Here is a 19,072-nt window from a genome sequence, read left to right as displayed (position 1 = left end):
CTTCTTAATAAGCAAAAGGCCAAGGGTGATGATATTTGGCCATTAACATGCTGGGATGAAGGACTACCAAGTGAATGACCTTCACCCATATTCAAGGTCACAGTGGTCAATATATGTTTAAATCTTTAAATGATTTGTTCTGTATAACCAAAAGGTCCAGGGTAATGATATTTTTCCAGAAGCATGCTGGGTTGGAAGACTATAAACTCTGTTCAACCTAATATTATAATGTTCTTGTTCGACATTCAAGGTCACAGGTGTCATATGTTTAAATCTTTTAATAGGTTCTTATGAATGAAACACTGATATTTTGCCTGTAGCTGTATTTTAGTCCACTTTTAAGATTACAAGTGTGAGATTAATACCAGGTGAGCGATGCAGGCCCATTGGGCCTCTTCTTAAAATTTGGGTTGGGCTTTGTAAATCAATCTTTAAATTATTTTCCATGAAACCGCAGTTATTCCATGCCAACAATTTGTTTGTTTACATTAAAAGTAGACAGCATTAAGCGGAAGCGGCAAAATCCGGAAATTGGGGAGGGGGTGGTGATATCACTTTTCTAGGGGGTGTGATATCACTTTCAAGGGGGTGTGATATATCACCCGGGCTGATATCAACTTGTGGAAATTTTAGACTTATTACACATACAAAAAGGGTGTTATTATTAGTAAACATATGATAAACTGATATAATGTACCCAGTGACTGAAAGTCTAACAAGATCAATATTATAGTTAGTTGCATGCCCCTGTACACCACGGTTGTCATTCAATAGAAGCCCCATCTCTAAACTGTTTTAAATATCGCTTAAACACTTTTTGGAAAAATATACCGTCAAAGTTTTATCCAAGTTTTTATGCTACACAACCGGATAACAGTATGTTACCTAACCAAGATGTGCCTAATATTAGCTACTTCAAGCTAACAACAGTGTCGATGAAGAGGTAAACAGGAGGTAATACCGTACGTGATACTATAAAATGTCTGACACTCAAAGTCTTGGCCGCTGCATACCGGTGTCGGCTTCTGCATCAAAATATCTCGTGAATCTTATACCTCACATTGTCAAAATAGTTAGCACAACACATGCTTTTTGTCATGTCTGTAACATTAGTTCATTGCTTAAGGATGTACACCTCTGAGAAGTCAAACATTTCCTGTATTAAAATCTTTTCCTTATATGGATTTTTGGAAAAAGGAGTTAATGGCATAGTAGAAAATGCAAAAAAAAATGTATGTCCGTGTGTTCGTTTTTGTGCTATGTTCGGTCAAAGATACCAATTTAACACAACATGTGATTTTAGGTGATTTTTTGGGTTTTGACCATTTGCAGAACAAATTCATACAATTTCTTCCAAGTGTGTTATCAGATATGTATGAATGTTTGTATAATTAATGAAATTATTATTTTAGCTACCCCTACCCCCTATTTTTTAATGAAAAAATACTCATTTTTTACCATTTTTTTGCAGATTAAATGCTTGATATAAAAAGTTCTGGTATTAATTAGCAGAGAGACAGTGGTGACGGACCAAATTAACTGTTCAACAACAGATTTATAGAGAGCAATGTCGGCTAGTTGGTTCACTACTCTTTCAGTCAAAGAAGGCTTATTATTCGGAAAGAATCGAAGAATGCAGCAAGGATAATAGACAGCTTTTTAGACTCACCAAAAACCTAATGGGACAGAAAGGTGAAATTATCCAACCAAGCTGTAATTCTGAAAAAGACTTAGCAAGCAAGTTCAGTGATTACTTTCTGAATAAAATCAGCTCAATCAGGAAAAATATTGCTGAAGTGAACACCTCTGCTGACATTGCCATCTCTGTCATGACTGCTGACATTGCATTTGATGGGGAACCATTGGCAAAGCTCTTACCAACAACCCAGGACGAGTTGTGCAACATTATCATGACCTCGCAATCGAAGTCCTGTGAGCTTAGTGATCCACTGCCTACAGACCTATTAAAGCAATGTCTTGAATCACTGCTTCCTTTGATTACCTCAATCATGAACAAATCATTGGCTGAGTCAAATGTTCCATTATGTTTCAAGAAGGCATATGTCAGACCATTGTTAAAGAAGCATGGAATGGACAAGGAGGAGTTGAAAAACTACCGCCCAGTTTCAAATCTGCCTTTTCTGTCTAAGATCTTGGAGAAGGTTGTGTCCCGGCGTTTAGAGGTTCATCTCCATGCAAACAGTCTCCATGACAACATGCAATCGGCCTACCGTATGGGACACTCTACTGAGACCGCCCTCCTACGTGTACATAATGATATAGCTTCTGCATTGGATAACAAGTGCAGAATGGTGCTTGTCATGCTGGACTTGTCAGCTGCATTTGACGTCATCGACCATGGCATACTTTATAAACGTCTGGAATACTCTTATGGAGTGACTGATACGCACTATGCTGGATACAGTCTTACCTGAGTGAAACACGACAGTGTGTTGCCATCGGATCTTCCACCTCACATGAAAAAGTACTAGATTTCGGGGTTCCTCAAGGGTCAGTGTTAGGACCACGAAAATATTGTATGTACTCCAAACCGATTGGAGAGATTTGTCATCGCCATAACCTTCGCTATCATTGCTATGCTGATCATGATGACACACAAATTTACATGGTCATCAACCCACAGGACAGTTGGAATACAGTCTCAGACAGTCTGGAAGCTTGTCTAACAGATATCAGTATCTGAATGAACGCCAACATGCTTAAGCTTAATCAGGAAAAGACGGAACTAATCGTCTTTTCCCCAAAGTGTCAGCAAACAATGGCTCTACAGCTCAAGGTCGGTGCCAGAACTATTGAGACTGCTCCAGCTGTTAAAAACCTAGTGGTATACTTTGAAAGTTTGCTGAACATGGAGAAACAAGTGAAGGCTTTTGCAAAATCCTGGGTTATGGCCCCTTGAATAATGAAAAAACGTCATTATCTGCCGCGCTTCGTTTCCGTGCAATAACTACAACAAATGTTAAATGATTTTCTTCAAACTTGGTCACACTTATGGGTTCAATGCCTTAAGGGCTCGGCCAAGTTCGATGACCACTTTCAGCGGACCACATTTGGCAGAGTTATGGCCCCTTGAATAACGAAAAACGTAATTATCTGCGTGGTTTTGTTTCTGTGCAATAACTGTAACAAATGTTAACCGATTTTCTTCAAACTTGGTTTGATTTTGATGAAAATTGGTACATGTATATACGGATATTAGGGAACTGCGAATTCAACTGCATATGTTTGGTTGCCATAGCTTCCACACGGAGGCTTCTGATTGGTCGAAATTTAGATATTTTGTTATTTTTATGAAAATTGGTATATAGGGATATTAGGGGACTGCAGCTAAAACCGCATAGGTTTCAGTGCCATAGCAACCACACAAAGGCTTCTGATTGGTTGAAATTTAGATATTTTGTTATTTTTATGAGAATTGGTATATAGGGGTATTAGGGATCCCGACTGCAAATTCAATCGCATACGTTCCATTGTCATAGCAAATACACAGATGATTCTGATTGGTTGCAATTTAGAAATTTAATTTCACTCAAATTTAGTATGTACATTGTAGGTGTACTATGGCAATGCGATCCTTTTCTGATGCATCTTTGCGACTATGGGGGCAGTTTGTGGGACATCTGTAATGGTCCCCCCATTACAATTAGTACTTGTTGCTGTAGATATTGTTAAGATGTTTCAACCAAATTCCTTATGCACATTCAACTCATGCTAAGTTTGCCAACCGATGTGATTTGTGCATATTTACGGATAATCAATGAGGTATAGGGCTTTTTTTCTTCAAGTTTCAAGTTATACATTCTGTCTCAACAACACGATACTCACATGTTTAAACCTTACCTCAATAATGTTAACCTACAATATGTCCTGCAAGCGGGGGATATAAATTCCACAAATTTGCTTGTTTTTTTTACCTTTTTCAGTGTCAAATATCAAAAGTGCTTCAGTTACACTAAATACGTTGGTTTTTTTATCAATAATGTATAATTTTCCAGTTTGTTGGTTTGTTGCATATTATCAGCTCACCTGGTCCGAAGGACCAAGGTGAGCTTATGCCATACCGTTGCGTCCGTCGTCCGTCCGTCCGTCCGTCCGTCCGTCCGTCCGTCCGTCTGTTCGTACGTCAACAATTTCTTTAAACGACTTCTTCTTCTTAATCACTGATTGGAATTCAACTAAATTTGACTGGAAGCATCCCTAAGTGGTGGGGATTAAAACTTGTACAAATGGTGGGGCTGACCCCCCAGGGGGCTGAGGGGTGGGGCCAAAAGGGGTCAATTTGGCTATATTGCTTTAAGCGACTTCTTCCTGGAAATAAGTAGTGGATATCAACCATATTTGATTGGAAGCATCCCTAGGTGGTGGGGATTCAAAATTGTACAAATGGTGGGGCTGACCCCCCAGGGGGCTGAGGGGGGGGGGGAAAAGGGGGCAATTTGGCTATATTGCTGCAAACGACTTCCTCTCTGGAACTAAGAAGTGGATATCAACCATATTTGACTGAAAGCATCCCTAGGTGGTGGGGATTCAAAATTGTACAATTGATGGGGCTGACCCCCCAGGGGGCTGAGGGGTGGGGGGAAAAGGGGGCAATTTGGCTATATTGCTACAAACGACTTCCTCTCTGGAACTAAGAAGTGGATATCAACCATATTTGACTGAAAGCATCCCTAGGTGGTGGGGATTCAAAATTGTACAAATGGTGGGGCTGAGGGCGGGGCCAAAAAGGGGGCAATTTGGCTATATTGCTATAAATGACTTCTTCTGTAGAACTATGCCATGGATATTGATCATATTTGGTCGGAAGCATGCATGGGAGGCAGGGATTCAAAATTGTACAAATGGTGGAGCTGACCCACCGGGCTAAGGGGTGGGGCCAAAAAAGTGTATTACTTGGAAATGGTTGAGATCCCCACCATATAACCATGGTATACAATTGCTGAGTATAAAGAGAAGAATGCACATTTGCTTCCAGGATGGCTATAGGGTCTGGCCCCACCCTTGGAGACATAGTCCCTGGGCAATAACTTTAAAACTGTTGAGATTCCCACCCCAAAACTATATATATACAAATGCTGGGCATAAAAAGACGAATGCAGTCCTGATATCAGGATAGACCCTAGGGTCTGACTGAACCCCTAGGGACCTAGTTTGTTAGTCACAGCTTGGAAACAGTTGAGAGCCCCACCCTATAACGGTATATACAATTGCTGAGTATAAAGAGATGGTTGCACATATGCTTCCAGGATGGCCTTGGGGACTGCCCCACCCTTGGTGACTTAACCCCTGGGTCATAACTTCGAAATGGTTTAGATCCCCACCCCAAAACTATATATACAATTGTTGGGCATAAAAAGACGAATGCAGTCATGATATTAGAATTGACCCCAGGGTCTGCGCCACCCTTGCAATGACAATTTAAGTGATCTAGTGTCAAAAAAGGTGAAATTATTGGCCTTTTTTGAAGCGCAAGAATACACATTAATCGCATTTTCAGAATGGCCACCGAATTGGTAATTTTTTCAAATTCTTGTAAAAAAAAGTTCTACAAACAACAGGCATCTAGTTTTTTGACATATTTCTCAGATGCGTGTTTGCTAATAAACTTGATCATAATTTGTTAAATATTACAAAAACCCATTACACCAGATCAAAACGAGACTTGAATGTGATTGAAACCTCAGAAGAGTACATCCTTAAGACGCCAATTTTCTCAATGCCAAATTTCTCTACTGGGGAAATTTCCATTTTGTACTAGACTACTGTATATCTAGGTGTTTTTTTTAACTATTTGACACTTTAAGGTTATTAATTAATTTTATTCTCTTAGAAAGTAAAATACATTTGTATTTTTATAACATATATTTTCTGTACAAAATTTGTGTTAAAAGTCACAGGAGGATGCAATTACTAGTGACCTTTTAAATAATTCATTTACAGAAAGATAGAAATATCAAGCCAGACAGTATGGTTTCCACATTTGCGTAAAAGATGTGTAAAAATAAAAACAAATCACAAATTTTCCACATGTTTTCCACACTTGCGGAACAACTGCATAATTTGTAGGTAAGGGCGGTAGATCAAACTTGGATTTTAACTAGGGTAGAAAAACATGATCTGTAGGGTCTTGTAATGGTGAATGCCAGAATCCCTCTGGGATCTCTTGTTTCATTTTATTCTCTCTTACTTTTATTTCATTACATTAGTAAACCATGCCAAAGGGTGACAGTAAAGGGAGTAAAGGGAAGGGACCGGCCTGTAGACCTACAGCCCGCCGACCCACAGCCCGCCATCACAACCCTGAATCAGAAGGTAATGTACCAGAGAATATATGTCTTGTTTGAGGAACAGACAGATACAAGTGCAGCCAGTATGATCTTTGTATCAGGAGGTAATGTACCAGAGAATGTGTGTCTTGTTTGAGTAACAGCCGGATACAAGTACAGCCAGTAAGATCTTTATATCAGGAGGTAATGTACAAGAGAATGTATGTCTTGTTTGAGTAATAGCCAGATACAAGTGCAGCCAGTATGATCTTTGTATCAGAAGGTAATGTACCAGGAAATGCAAGTCTTGTTTGAGGAACAGCTAGGTACATGTGCAGCCAGTATGATCTTTGTATCAAGAGGTAATGTATCGGGGAATGTATGTCTTGTTTGCATTGAGGACCATTCAGTTACAAGTACAGCCAGTATGATCTTTGTATCAGGAGGTAATGTACCAGAGCATGCATGTCCTGTTTGAGGCCCAGCCAGATACAAGTGTAGCCAGTATGATCTTTGTTTCAGGAGGTACTGTACCAGAGAATGTATGTCTTGTTTGAGGAACAGCCAGATACAAGTACAGCCTGTATGATCTTCGTATCCGAAGGTAATGTATCAGAGAATGTATGTCTTTTTTGAGGACCAGCCAGATACAAGTGTAGCCAGTATGATCTTTGTATCAGGAGGTAATGTATCAGAAAATGTATGTCTTGTTTGAGGAATATCCAGATACAAGTACAGCCTGTATGATCTTCGTATCAGAAGGTAATGTATCAGAGAATGTATGTCTTGTTTGAGGACCAGCCAGATACAAGGGTAGCCAGTATGATCTTTGTATCAGCAGGTATGTACCAGAGAATGTATGTCTTGATTGAGGACTAGCCAGGTACAAGTACAGCCAGTATGATCTTTGTATGAGGAGGTAATGTATCTGAGAATGTATGTCTTGTTTGAGAAATATCCAGATACAAGTACAGCCTGTATGATATTCGTATCAGAAGGTAATGTATCTGAGAATGTATGTCTTGTTTGAGTAACAGCCAGATACAAGTACAGCCAGTATGATCTTTGTATCAGGAGGTAATGTATCTGAGAATGTATGTCTTGTTTGAGGAACAGCCAGATACAAGTACAGCCAGTATGATCTTTGTATGAGGAGGTAATGTATCTGAGAATGTATGTCTTGTTTGAGGAATATCCAGATACAAGTACAGCCAGTATGATCTTTGTATCAGAAGATAATGTATCAGAAAATGTATGTCTTGTTTGAGGAATATCCAGATACAAGTACAGGTATCGGTGTCAATCAAACTTTCCAAATTTCAAAAATAATTTCCTTGGAACAAAATTTTAAGAATTTATTTCTTTAAGCAATACCTTTAAAAAATGTCTGATTCTGGTATTCTGTAGGGGTGGGTAGTGCAAGCAATTTTATGTTGCAATGTGTCACAATATATTGTGCTCTTAGAAATTTAGTACATTTATAATGATTTGATACATTAGTAGAAATATGTTTAGTAAGTATTAGGTCAGCAATTAATTTGGAAAATTATTTTATTTAGTTTTGGAAGATAATACACACCAAGCATGCTGGGATGAATGACCTTCGTCCATTTTCAAGGTCACAGGAGTCAAAAATGTTGAAATCTTTAAAAAACTTTCTGGTTAACCAAAGGGTCCAGGGTGATGATAATTTGACCAGTGGAATTCTGGAATGAAGGGCTACCAAGTTTGTTCAAATGACCTTGACCCATATTCAAGGTCACAGGGGTCAATTGTCTTATAGAACTCTTTAACAACTTACCCTGGTATTCTGAATGACCAAAAGATCCAGGGTGATGATATTTGGCCAGTAACATATGCTTGGATGTAGGGCTACAAAGGTTGTCCAAATTAATGACATTGACTTATATTCAAGGTTACAGGGGTCAAACATGTTAACCTAAAAATCAACTTCTTCTGAAAAATGGCAGAAGTGATAACATTTAGCCAGTAGCATGCTGGTATAAACGGTTACCAAGGTTGTTCAAATAAACAACCTTTTTCTATGTTCAAGGTCACAGGGTTCAATATACATTCTTGTATAATCAAATCTTTATACAACTTCTTCTGAATGGTGAAAAGACCTAGGGTGATGGAATTTAACCAGTATTATGCAAGGTCACAGAGGTCAATTGGCTTTAAAAAACCCACCATTAAAACAAATCATGAGTAACCAGAGTGATGATATTGAGGCAGTAATTTAATGGGATGAAGGGATTCCAAGATTGTTCAAATGACTGATCGTGACCAATATTCAAGGTCACAGGGTCATATTTACGTTAATAACTTAATAACAACTTCTTCGGAATTAACAAAATGGCTAAGTTGATGATAATAAGCCGGTAGCATGCTGGGATAGAGGGTTAACAAGTTTTTCAAATAAATAACCTTCACCCATATTCAAGGTCACAGGGGGTAAGTTGGCTTGAAAAACCTGAATAGCCAAAAACTCCAGGGTGATGATATTTAGCTAGCAACATGGTTTGTTGAAGTCTATCATGTTTATTCAAATGAATGACCTTCATCTATATTAAAGGTCACAGAGGTTAAGTATGTTAAAATCTTAAGCAACTTCCCCTGAATAACCAAAAGGTAGAGGGTGATGATGTTCAGTCAGTAACATGCTCAGTTGTATAGCTTTTAAGTTTGTTCAAATAAATGAACTTCCACCATAGTCATACTGTACAACATGAAATGTTCGTTGTGTACAAACTTTCATTGTTGCTATAGAAACACGAATATAAAAACAACGAATGATTCTACAACTCGAAAAATATACACAACGAAAATGTAAAAATTATATTTTCAATCAAAAATGTGCACACAAAATTATAAAGATTGTATGACACTATGTGGTTAATCATGATCATGTAAGAACAATGAAGACACGTGTTCCTATTCTAGTTTATACGATTTTACATTTACGTGTGATATTGACACAGCGAATCACAAACGAATATATTAAAATAATTGAACAATTCATTTAAAATAAAGGTATGTTTTTACAGAAATGGACATGTGTTATCAAACTGTTGTAAAAACATCATTTAGTATTGATTAATTAAGTATGTGACCAATCAAGTGAAACGATAGACCTACTAGGCATCTTGAGAACAGGTCAGCACGGTCAATCATGAAGAGCAATCAAGTTTGTTCAAAAGAATGACCTTGACCAACTTTCAAGGTCACATGATCAAATGTGTATACACCATTAAACGACCTCATCTTAATTAACAATTAAAATCAATTGAATGACCTTGTTAGACTTGCAAGATCACAGGGTTCAAATGTGTTGAAATCTTTAAACAGGTTCTTTTGAATAACTTAGAGACATAGATCCTGATATTTTGCCATTAGATTTATTTTAATCCATATTTAAGGTTACAAGTTTTAGATTAATATCAGGTGAGCGAGTGAGCAATGCAGGCCCTTTTGGCCTCTTGTTAGTATATCTCTGAAATATTTTTTTCTTTCCATCCAGTAGATGACACTCCTGAGCAATCACGGCCGAGCAGGATGATCCGACCAAGCACTGCTAGTGTAAGTTTATCACACAGTACTGTCACTCTAGTAGGGAGATATTTATCACCTGGTCTGTGAGTTTATCACACACTGTCACTCTAGTAGGGAGGTATTTAATTTATCACCTGGTCTGTCAGTTTATCACACAGTACTGTCACTCTAGTAGGGAGACATTTATCACCTGGTCTGTAAGTTTATCACACATTGTCACTCTAGTAGGGAGATATTTATCACCTGGTCTGTCAGTTTATCACACAGTACTGTCACTCTAGTAGGGAGATATTTATCACCTGGCATGTCAGTTTTATCTGGCTTGTCCCCAGATTTGTCCACCTGACCTTTCCTGGTCTGGCGAAGCATTGTTTTGCAATAAGAATTGTTTAAACACTATGCACTGTTCACTGTGAAGTCTGGGCAGCCTTCTTCCAAACTGGGAGTGAAATATTTTGGTAATTCTTGTGAAGTCGGGTGCACTTGAAAAATACCTTCGCCTCTGGGTAAATTTCTTTTATCCTACTCACAGGCATTAATAATGCCATGTGCATGTGCTTGTATATAGTAACATCGTAGTTACTAAGACTAAACACTCTCGTCTAAAATATGTCTTCCGCAGCGTCGACTAAGGTACAGGCAATCGCCACCCCGTGACAGAATTCCCTGTATCAATGTTTTTGTGTTCCGATAGTAACCATTAGCAACAGTTGATTTAATCATAGCCTCGTGACCCACTGGTATGACTACACATTCTGTAATAGCCTCGCGAAGCTCACTCAAACTGGTCTATTTTCAAATTGACAGCTTTTAATAACTAAGTAACGGTTAGTACTCATAATGTGCGACCATTGTAGTCATCTCTGACAGAAAATTTGTACATAAATATGCCACATGTAGCGATGATTGAGTTCCTTTGTTGTAAACATGTGCATGCGCCCTTCAAAACCTTTAGGCCCCAACCCAAGTAGATCAGTATGGAACACGGAACGTTTTCGTCGCAGCGCTGACATATATGAAGGTATTGTCATGATAATGCTGTGCTTACAATTTGATTATATAATTGCAACCTGGCCACTGATTCCTGATATATTACTTAATTGGTATGTTACCTGTACATGTGCCAAATCAAACAGGTTTGACCAGGTGGTCCAACTAATAAATCTGTAACTGTAGTTTCAATCCACCATCCTCATTCTGATACATTAAAATTGCACTTCTGTCAATGTGGCCTACATACTTGCCTCTGCTTTGAATAAGGTCAAAAGAAAATATACTCATCCGGAGGTTTGAAAATATAGGAGGCCATAAAAAATCAAACATTTGAACCTGGAACTGAGTGAGGTCCCTCAAAAACCATTAAAACTTGTACAATCACCTTCCTATCCTTGCCAATAAAAATCATCGTGAAAAGAGGGGGAATACAGTTACTTTAAGCTATGTATGATGGATTATATTCTGATAGTAAGTTCCCTTATCCCTGTATATAACCATATTTATGTATGATGGATTAATTTCTGATAGTAAGTTCCCTTATCCCTGTATATAACCACATGTATGTATGATGGATTATATTCTGATAATAAGTTCCCTTATCCCTGTATATAACCACATTTATGTATGATGGATTATATTCTGATAATAAGTTCCCTTATCCCTGTATATAACCACATTTATGTATGATGGATTATATTCTGATAATAAGTTCCCTTATCCCTGTATATAACCACATTTATGTATGATGGATTATATTCTGATAATAAGTTCCCTTATCCCTGTATATAACCACATTTATGTATGATGGATTATATTCTGATAATAAGTTCCCTTATCCCTGTATATAACCACATTTATGTATGATGGATTATATTCTGATAATAAGTTCCCTTATCCCTGTATATAACCACATTTATGTATGATGGATTATATTCTGATAATAAGTTCCCTTATCCCTGTATATAACCACATTTATGTATGATGGATTATATTCTGATAATAAGTTCCCTTATCCCTGTATATAACCACATTTATGTATGATGGATTATATTCTGATAATAAGTTCCCTTATCCCTGTATATAACCACATTTATGTATGATGGATTATATTCTGATAATAAGTTCCCTTATCCCTGTATATAACCACATTTATGTATGATGGATTATATTCTGATAATAAGTTCCCTTATCCCTGTATATAACCACATTTATGTATGATGGATTATATTCTGATAATAAGTTCCCTTATCCCTGTATATAACCACATTTATGTATGATGGATTATATTCTGATAATAAGTTCCCTTATCCCTGTATATAACCACATTTATGTATGATGGATTATATTCTGATAATAAGTTCCCTTATCCCTGTATATAACCACATTTATGTATGATGGATTATATTCTGATAATAAGTTCCCTTATCCCTGTATATAACCACATTTATGTATGATGGATTATATTCTGATAATAAGTTCCCTTATCCCTGTATATAACCACATTTATGTATGATGGATTATATTCTGATAATAAGTTCCCTTATCCCTGTATATAACCACATTTATGTATGATGGATTATATTCTGATAATAAGTTCCCTTATCCCTGTATATAACCACATTTATGTATGATGGATTATATTCTGATAATAAGTTCCCTTATCCCTGTATATAACCACATTTATGTATGATGGATTATATTCTGATAATAAGTTCCCTTATCCCTGTATATAACCACATTTATGTATGATGGATTATATTCTGATAATAAGTTCCCTTATCCCTGTATATAACCACATTTATGTATGATGGATTATATTCTGATAATAAGTTCCCTTATCCCTGTATATAACCACATTTATGTATGATGGATTATATTCTGATAATAAGTTCCCTTATCCCTGTATATAACCACATTTATGTATGATGGATTATATTCTGATAATAAGTTCCCTTATCCCTGTATATAACCACATTTATGTATGATGGATTATATTCTGATAATAAGTTCCCTTATCCCTGTATATAACCACATTTATGTATGATGGATTATATTCTGATAATAAGTTCCCTTATCCCTGTATATAACCACATTTATGTATGATGGATTATATTCTGATAATAAGTTCCCTTATCCCTGTATATAACCACATTTATGTATGATGGATTATATTCTGATAATAAGTTCCCTTATCCCTGTATATAACCACATTTATGTATGATGGATTATATTCTGATAATAAGTTCCCTTATCCCTGTATATAACCACATTTATGTATGATGGATTATATTCTGATAATAAGTTCCCTTATCCCTGTATATAACCACATTTATGTATGATGGATTATATTCTGATAATAAGTTCCCTTATCCCTGTATATAACCACATTTATGTATGATGGATTATATTCTGATAATAAGTTCCCTTATCCCTGTATATAACCACATTTATGTATGATGGATTATATTCTGATAATAAGTTCCCTTATCCCTGTATATAACCACATTTATGTATGATGGATTATATTCTGATAATAAGTTCCCTTATCCCTGTATATAACCACATTTATGTATGATGGATTATATTCTGATAATAAGTTCCCTTATCCCTGTATATAACCACATTTATGTATGATGGATTATATTCTGATAATAAGTTCCCTTATCCCTGTATATAACCACATTTATGTATGATGGATTATATTCTGATAATAAGTTCCCTTATCCCTGTATATAACCACATTTATGTATGATGGATTATATTCTGATAATAAGTTCCCTTATCCCTGTATATAACCACATTTATGTATGATGGATTATATTCTGATAATAAGTTCCCTTATCCCTGTATATAACCACATTTATGTATGATGGATTATATTCTGATAATAAGTTCCCTTATCCCTGTATATAACCACATTTATGTATGATGGATTATATTCTGATAATAAGTTCCCTTATCCCTGTATATAACCACATTTATGTATGATGGATTATATTCTGATAATAAGTTCCCTTATCCCTGTATATAACCACATTTATGTATGATGGATTATATTCTGATAATAAGTTCCCTTATCCCTGTATATAACCACATTTATGTATGATGGATTATATTCTGATAATAAGTTCCCTTATCCCTGTATATAACCACATTTATGTATGATGGATTATATTCTGATAATAAGTTCCCTTATCCCTGTATATAACCACATTTATGTATGATGGATTATATTCTGATAATAAGTTCCCTTATCCCTGTATATAACCACATTTATGTATGATGGATTATATTCTGATAATAAGTTCCCTTATCCCTGTATATAACCACATTTATGTATGATGGATTATATTCTGATAATAAGTTCCCTTATCCCTGTATATAACCACATTTATGTATGATGGATTATATTCTGATAATAAGTTCCCTTATCCCTGTATATAACCACATTTATGTATGATGGATTATATTCTGATAATAAGTTCCCTTATCCCTGTATATAACCACATTTATGTATGATGGATTATATTCTGATAATAAGTTCCCTTATCCCTGTATATAACCACATTTATGTATGATGGATTATATTCTGATAATAAGTTCCCTTATCCCTGTATATAACCACATTTATGTATGATGGATTATATTCTGATAATAAGTTCCCTTATCCCTGTATATAACCACATTTATGTATGATGGATTATATTCTGATAATAAGTTCCCTTATCCCTGTATATAACCACATTTATGTATGATGGATTATATTCTGATAATAAGTTCCCTTATCCCTGTATATAACCACATTTATGTATGATGGATTATATTCTGATAATAAGTTCCCTTATCCCTGTATATAACCACATTTATGTATGATGGATTATATTCTGATAATAAGTTCCCTTATCCCTGTATATAACCACATTTATGTATGATGGATTATATTCTGATAATAAGTTCCCTTATCCCTGTATATAACCACATTTATGTATGATGGATTATATTCTGATAATAAGTTCCCTTATCCCTGTATATAACCACATTTATGTATGATGGATTATATTCTGATAATAAGTTCCCTTATCCCTGTATATAACCACATTTATGTATGATGGATTATATTCTGATAATAAGTTCCCTTATCCCTGTATATAACCACATTTATGTATGATGGATTATATTCTGATAATAAGTTCCCTTATCCCTGTATATAACCACATTTATGTATGATGGATTATATTCTGATAATAAGTTCCCTTATCCCTGTATATAACCACATTTATGTATGATGGATTATATTCTGATAATAAGTTCCCTTATCCCTGTATATAACCACATTTATGTATGATGGATTATATTCTGATAATAAGTTCCCTTATCCCTGTATATAACCACATTTATGTATGATGGATTATATTCTGATAATAAGTTCCCTTATCCCTGTATATAACCACATTTATGTATGATGGATTATATTCTGATAATAAGTTCCCTTATCCCTGTATATAACCACATTTATGTATGATGGATTATATTCTGATAATAAGTTCCCTTATCCCTGTATATAACCACATTTATGTATGATGGATTATATTCTGATAATAAGTTCCCTTATCCCTGTATATAACCACATTTATGTATGATGGATTATATTCTGATAATAAGTTCCCTTATCCCTGTATATAACCACATTTATGTATGATGGATTATATTCTGATAATAAGTTCCCTTATCCCTGTATATAACCACATTTATGTATGATGGATTATATTCTGATAATAAGTTCCCTTATCCCTGTATATAACCACATTTATGTATGATGGATTATATTCTGATAATAAGTTCCCTTATCCCTGTATATAACCACATTTATGTATGATGGATTATATTCTGATAATAAGTTCCCTTATCCCTGTATATAACCACATTTATGTATGATGGATTATATTCTGATAATAAGTTCCCTTATCCCTGTATATAACCACATTTATGTATGATGGATTATATTCTGATAATAAGTTCCCTTATCCCTGTATATAACCACATTTATGTATGATGGATTATATTCTGATAATAAGTTCCCTTATCCCTGTATATAACCACATTTATGTATGATGGATTATATTCTGATAATAAGTTCCCTTATCCCTGTATATAACCACATTTATGTATGATGGATTATATTCTGATAATAAGTTCCCTTATCCCTGTATATAACCACATTTATGTATGATGGATTATATTCTGATAATAAGTTCCCTTATCCCTGTATATAACCACATTTATGTATGATGGATTATATTCTGATAATAAGTTCCCTTATCCCTGTATATAACCACATTTATGTATGATGGATTATATTCTGATAATAAGTTCCCTTATCCCTGTATATAACCACATTTATGTATGATGGATTATATTCTGATAATAAGTTCCCTTATCCCTGTATATAACCACATTTATGTATGATGGATTATATTCTGATAATAAGTTCCCTTATCCCTGTATATAACCACATTTATGTATGATGGATTATATTCTGATAATAAGTTCCCTTATCCCTGTATATAACCACATTTATGTATGATGGATTATATTCTGATAATAAGTTCCCTTATCCCTGTATATAACCACATTTATGTATGATGGATTATATTCTGATAATAAGTTCCCTTATCCCTGTATATAACCACATTTATGTATGATGGATTATATTCTGATAATAAGTTCCCTTATCCCTGTATATAACCACATTTATGTATGATGGATTATATTCTGATAATAAGTTCCCTTATCCCTGTATATAACCACATTTATGTATGATGGATTATATTCTGATAATAAGTTCCCTTATCCCTGTATATAACCACATTTATGTATGATGGATTATATTCTGATAATAAGTTCCCTTATCCCTGTATATAACCACATTTATGTATGATGGATTATATTCTGATAATAAGTTCCCTTATCCCTGTATATAACCACATTTATGTATGATGGATTATATTCTGATAATAAGTTCCCTTATCCCTGTATATAACCACATTTATGTATGATGGATTATATTCTGATAATAAGTTCCCTTATCCCTGTATATAACCACATTTATGTATGATGGATTATATTCTGATAATAAGTTCCCTTATCCCTGTATATAACCACATTTATGTATGATGGATTATATTCTGATAATAAGTTCCCTTATCCCTGTATATAACCACATTTATGTATGATGGATTATATTCTGATAATAAGTTCCCTTATCCCTGTATATAACCACATTTATGTATGATGGATTATATTCTGATAATAAGTTCCCTTATCCCTGTATATAACCACATTTATGTATGATGGATTATATTCTGATAATAAGTTCCCTTATCCCTGTATATAACCACATTTATGTATGATGGATTATATTCTGATAATAAGTTCCCTTATCCCTGTATATAACCACATTTATGTATGATGGATTATATTCTGATAATAAGTTCCCTTATCCCTGTATATAACCACATTTATGTATGATGGATTATATTCTGATAATAAGTTCCCTTATCCCTGTATATAACCACATGTATGTATGATGGATTATATTCTGATAATAAGTTCCCTTATCCCTGTATATAACCACATTTATGTATGATGGATTATATTCTGATAGTAAGTTCCCTTACCAAGGTTCACCAGGAGTATTCTTTGTTCAGTCAATGTTGACTTCATCTCTGAAGCTCTGATAGAACATAAAATGTATTCGTATCTTATTGCCGAAATGCCATCCTGTATCAATGACTCGCCTGTTTGTCATGATTTTTGCTGATGTTGACTCAAATTGGTCAAACTACTTTTTATATTAGTGGCTGTAATTTTGTGTAATTCAAGTTGGATTGACAGTATTTCTTAAATTTGTCTGATCTTAAACCAGACATCACTGTGGTACTTCAGAACTCCTTTAATGACACCATATGATGTAACAAAGTTTGTTAATAGGTTACAGTAATATTTTGTAAATGTCCACAAACTTCCTCAACCTGAACGTTAAATGTTTTACCATTTTTCTGAAATGAATTGTATATAATTAAACATAACCATTTTTATTTGCAGCAGGAGGAAAACATTCGTAAGCACCATGCAGATATGGTACGTGAATTAAGTGAAATGTTTTCACTTAAATCAAAACCAGGGCATGTTATTTGCTCCAGAGATGGTCTGTCGAACCTGGTAACGGATAATGTAAAAGATATGTTTGATCTGTGCAGAGCCTTAATGAAGGAAGGAAAAATCATGTATGGAGAGTACAGTAAACTACGTGAAATTCTTGTTGAGTGTGGTGTGGAGGCAGGAGAGACCATTGACAAGTATACAAAGATGATACGTGGGGAAAGTGAAGGTAATGTTTATTGTATGTTATTATATATTCAATGATACTGTCTTGAAATGAATATAATATTGGGTTCCAGATTTTGTCTTGTTTCATGGTAAATAATTTTTATTTTACTTTCCAGAAGAATTTACCCCATCCAACAAAAGGTTATTACCCTTATTATTTTCAAATCACCCATTTTCTGTGCTCCGTCCGTCGGTCCTTTAACAATTCTTGTTAGTGCTATTTCTCAGAAAGAGAAACTGGAAGGATATTTTTCAAATTTAACATGTAGGTTCCCCATGTGAACATTTCTTAGCGCTTTTTGGTACTGATAAAAAACCAAGATGGCTCACAAGTGGCCATTTTGAATTTTGATAGTTAAAGTTTGCTAGGTCTTTTGCTCAGAAAGTACTTGAGGGATTCTTCTCAAATTTCACCTGAATGTTCCACATGGACCTTATTTATTCATATCCAATAGTTTAACTAATTGAAAACTAGAGATGGCCGACAGGCAGACATGTTGAATTTAAGAGTTCAAGTTTGTTACAGCTATTTCTCAGATTAAAGTACTAGAGGAATCCTTCTTTTCAATTTTACATGAAGGTCTCCCTTGGTCCTTTATTACCCATATATCGAATACTGAGACTGATCAGAAAACAAAGATGGCCCAAGGGCAGCCATGTTGACTAGAGGGATCTTACTCAAATTTCACATGTAGGTTCCTCGCGGCCAAAGGCCAGCCATCTTGAATTTTGAGAGTTAAAGGTTGCTTAGCACTTATTCTCAGAAACAACTTGAGAGATATTTCTCCAATTAATGCTCTCTTGTTCTTTTTATTTCACATAATATTTATAATTTCTTTTTAGGTTAC

General features: G+C 35.0%; 1 protein-coding gene across 5 annotated transcripts in view; it reads left to right on the top strand.

Moving 5' to 3' along the window:
- Positions 1 to 18,450, top strand: part of LOC110463185 — a 51,743-nt gene extending 33,293 nt beyond the window's left edge. For 2 of the 5 annotated variants that reach the window (XR_002464356.1, XM_021517581.1), the window contains 3 exons: positions 6,228 to 6,333; positions 9,811 to 9,866; positions 17,940 to 18,450. Coding sequence is in view for 3 of the 5 variants with exons in the window: in XM_021517581.1 (XP_021373256.1) it covers positions 6,234 to 6,333; positions 9,811 to 9,866; positions 17,940 to 18,260 (477 nt within the window). In the remaining 2 variants the exon portion in view is untranslated. Of the gene's footprint in view, positions 1 to 6,227; positions 6,334 to 9,807; positions 9,867 to 17,939 lie in introns of all 5 variants that reach the window. The other 3 variants (XM_021517580.1, XM_021517579.1, XR_002464355.1) reach the window with 2 other exon arrangements.
- Positions 18,451 to 19,072: the final 622 nt, after the last annotated feature.

This window comes from Mizuhopecten yessoensis, unplaced genomic scaffold (genome assembly GCF_002113885.1).
Source record: "Mizuhopecten yessoensis strain PY_sf001 unplaced genomic scaffold, ASM211388v2 scaffold10871, whole genome shotgun sequence".
Taxonomy (NCBI): domain Eukaryota; kingdom Metazoa; phylum Mollusca; class Bivalvia; order Pectinida; family Pectinidae; genus Mizuhopecten; species Mizuhopecten yessoensis.
Note: the sequence above shows the minus strand (reverse complement) of the source record. Positions and strands in the feature narration are given on the sequence as shown.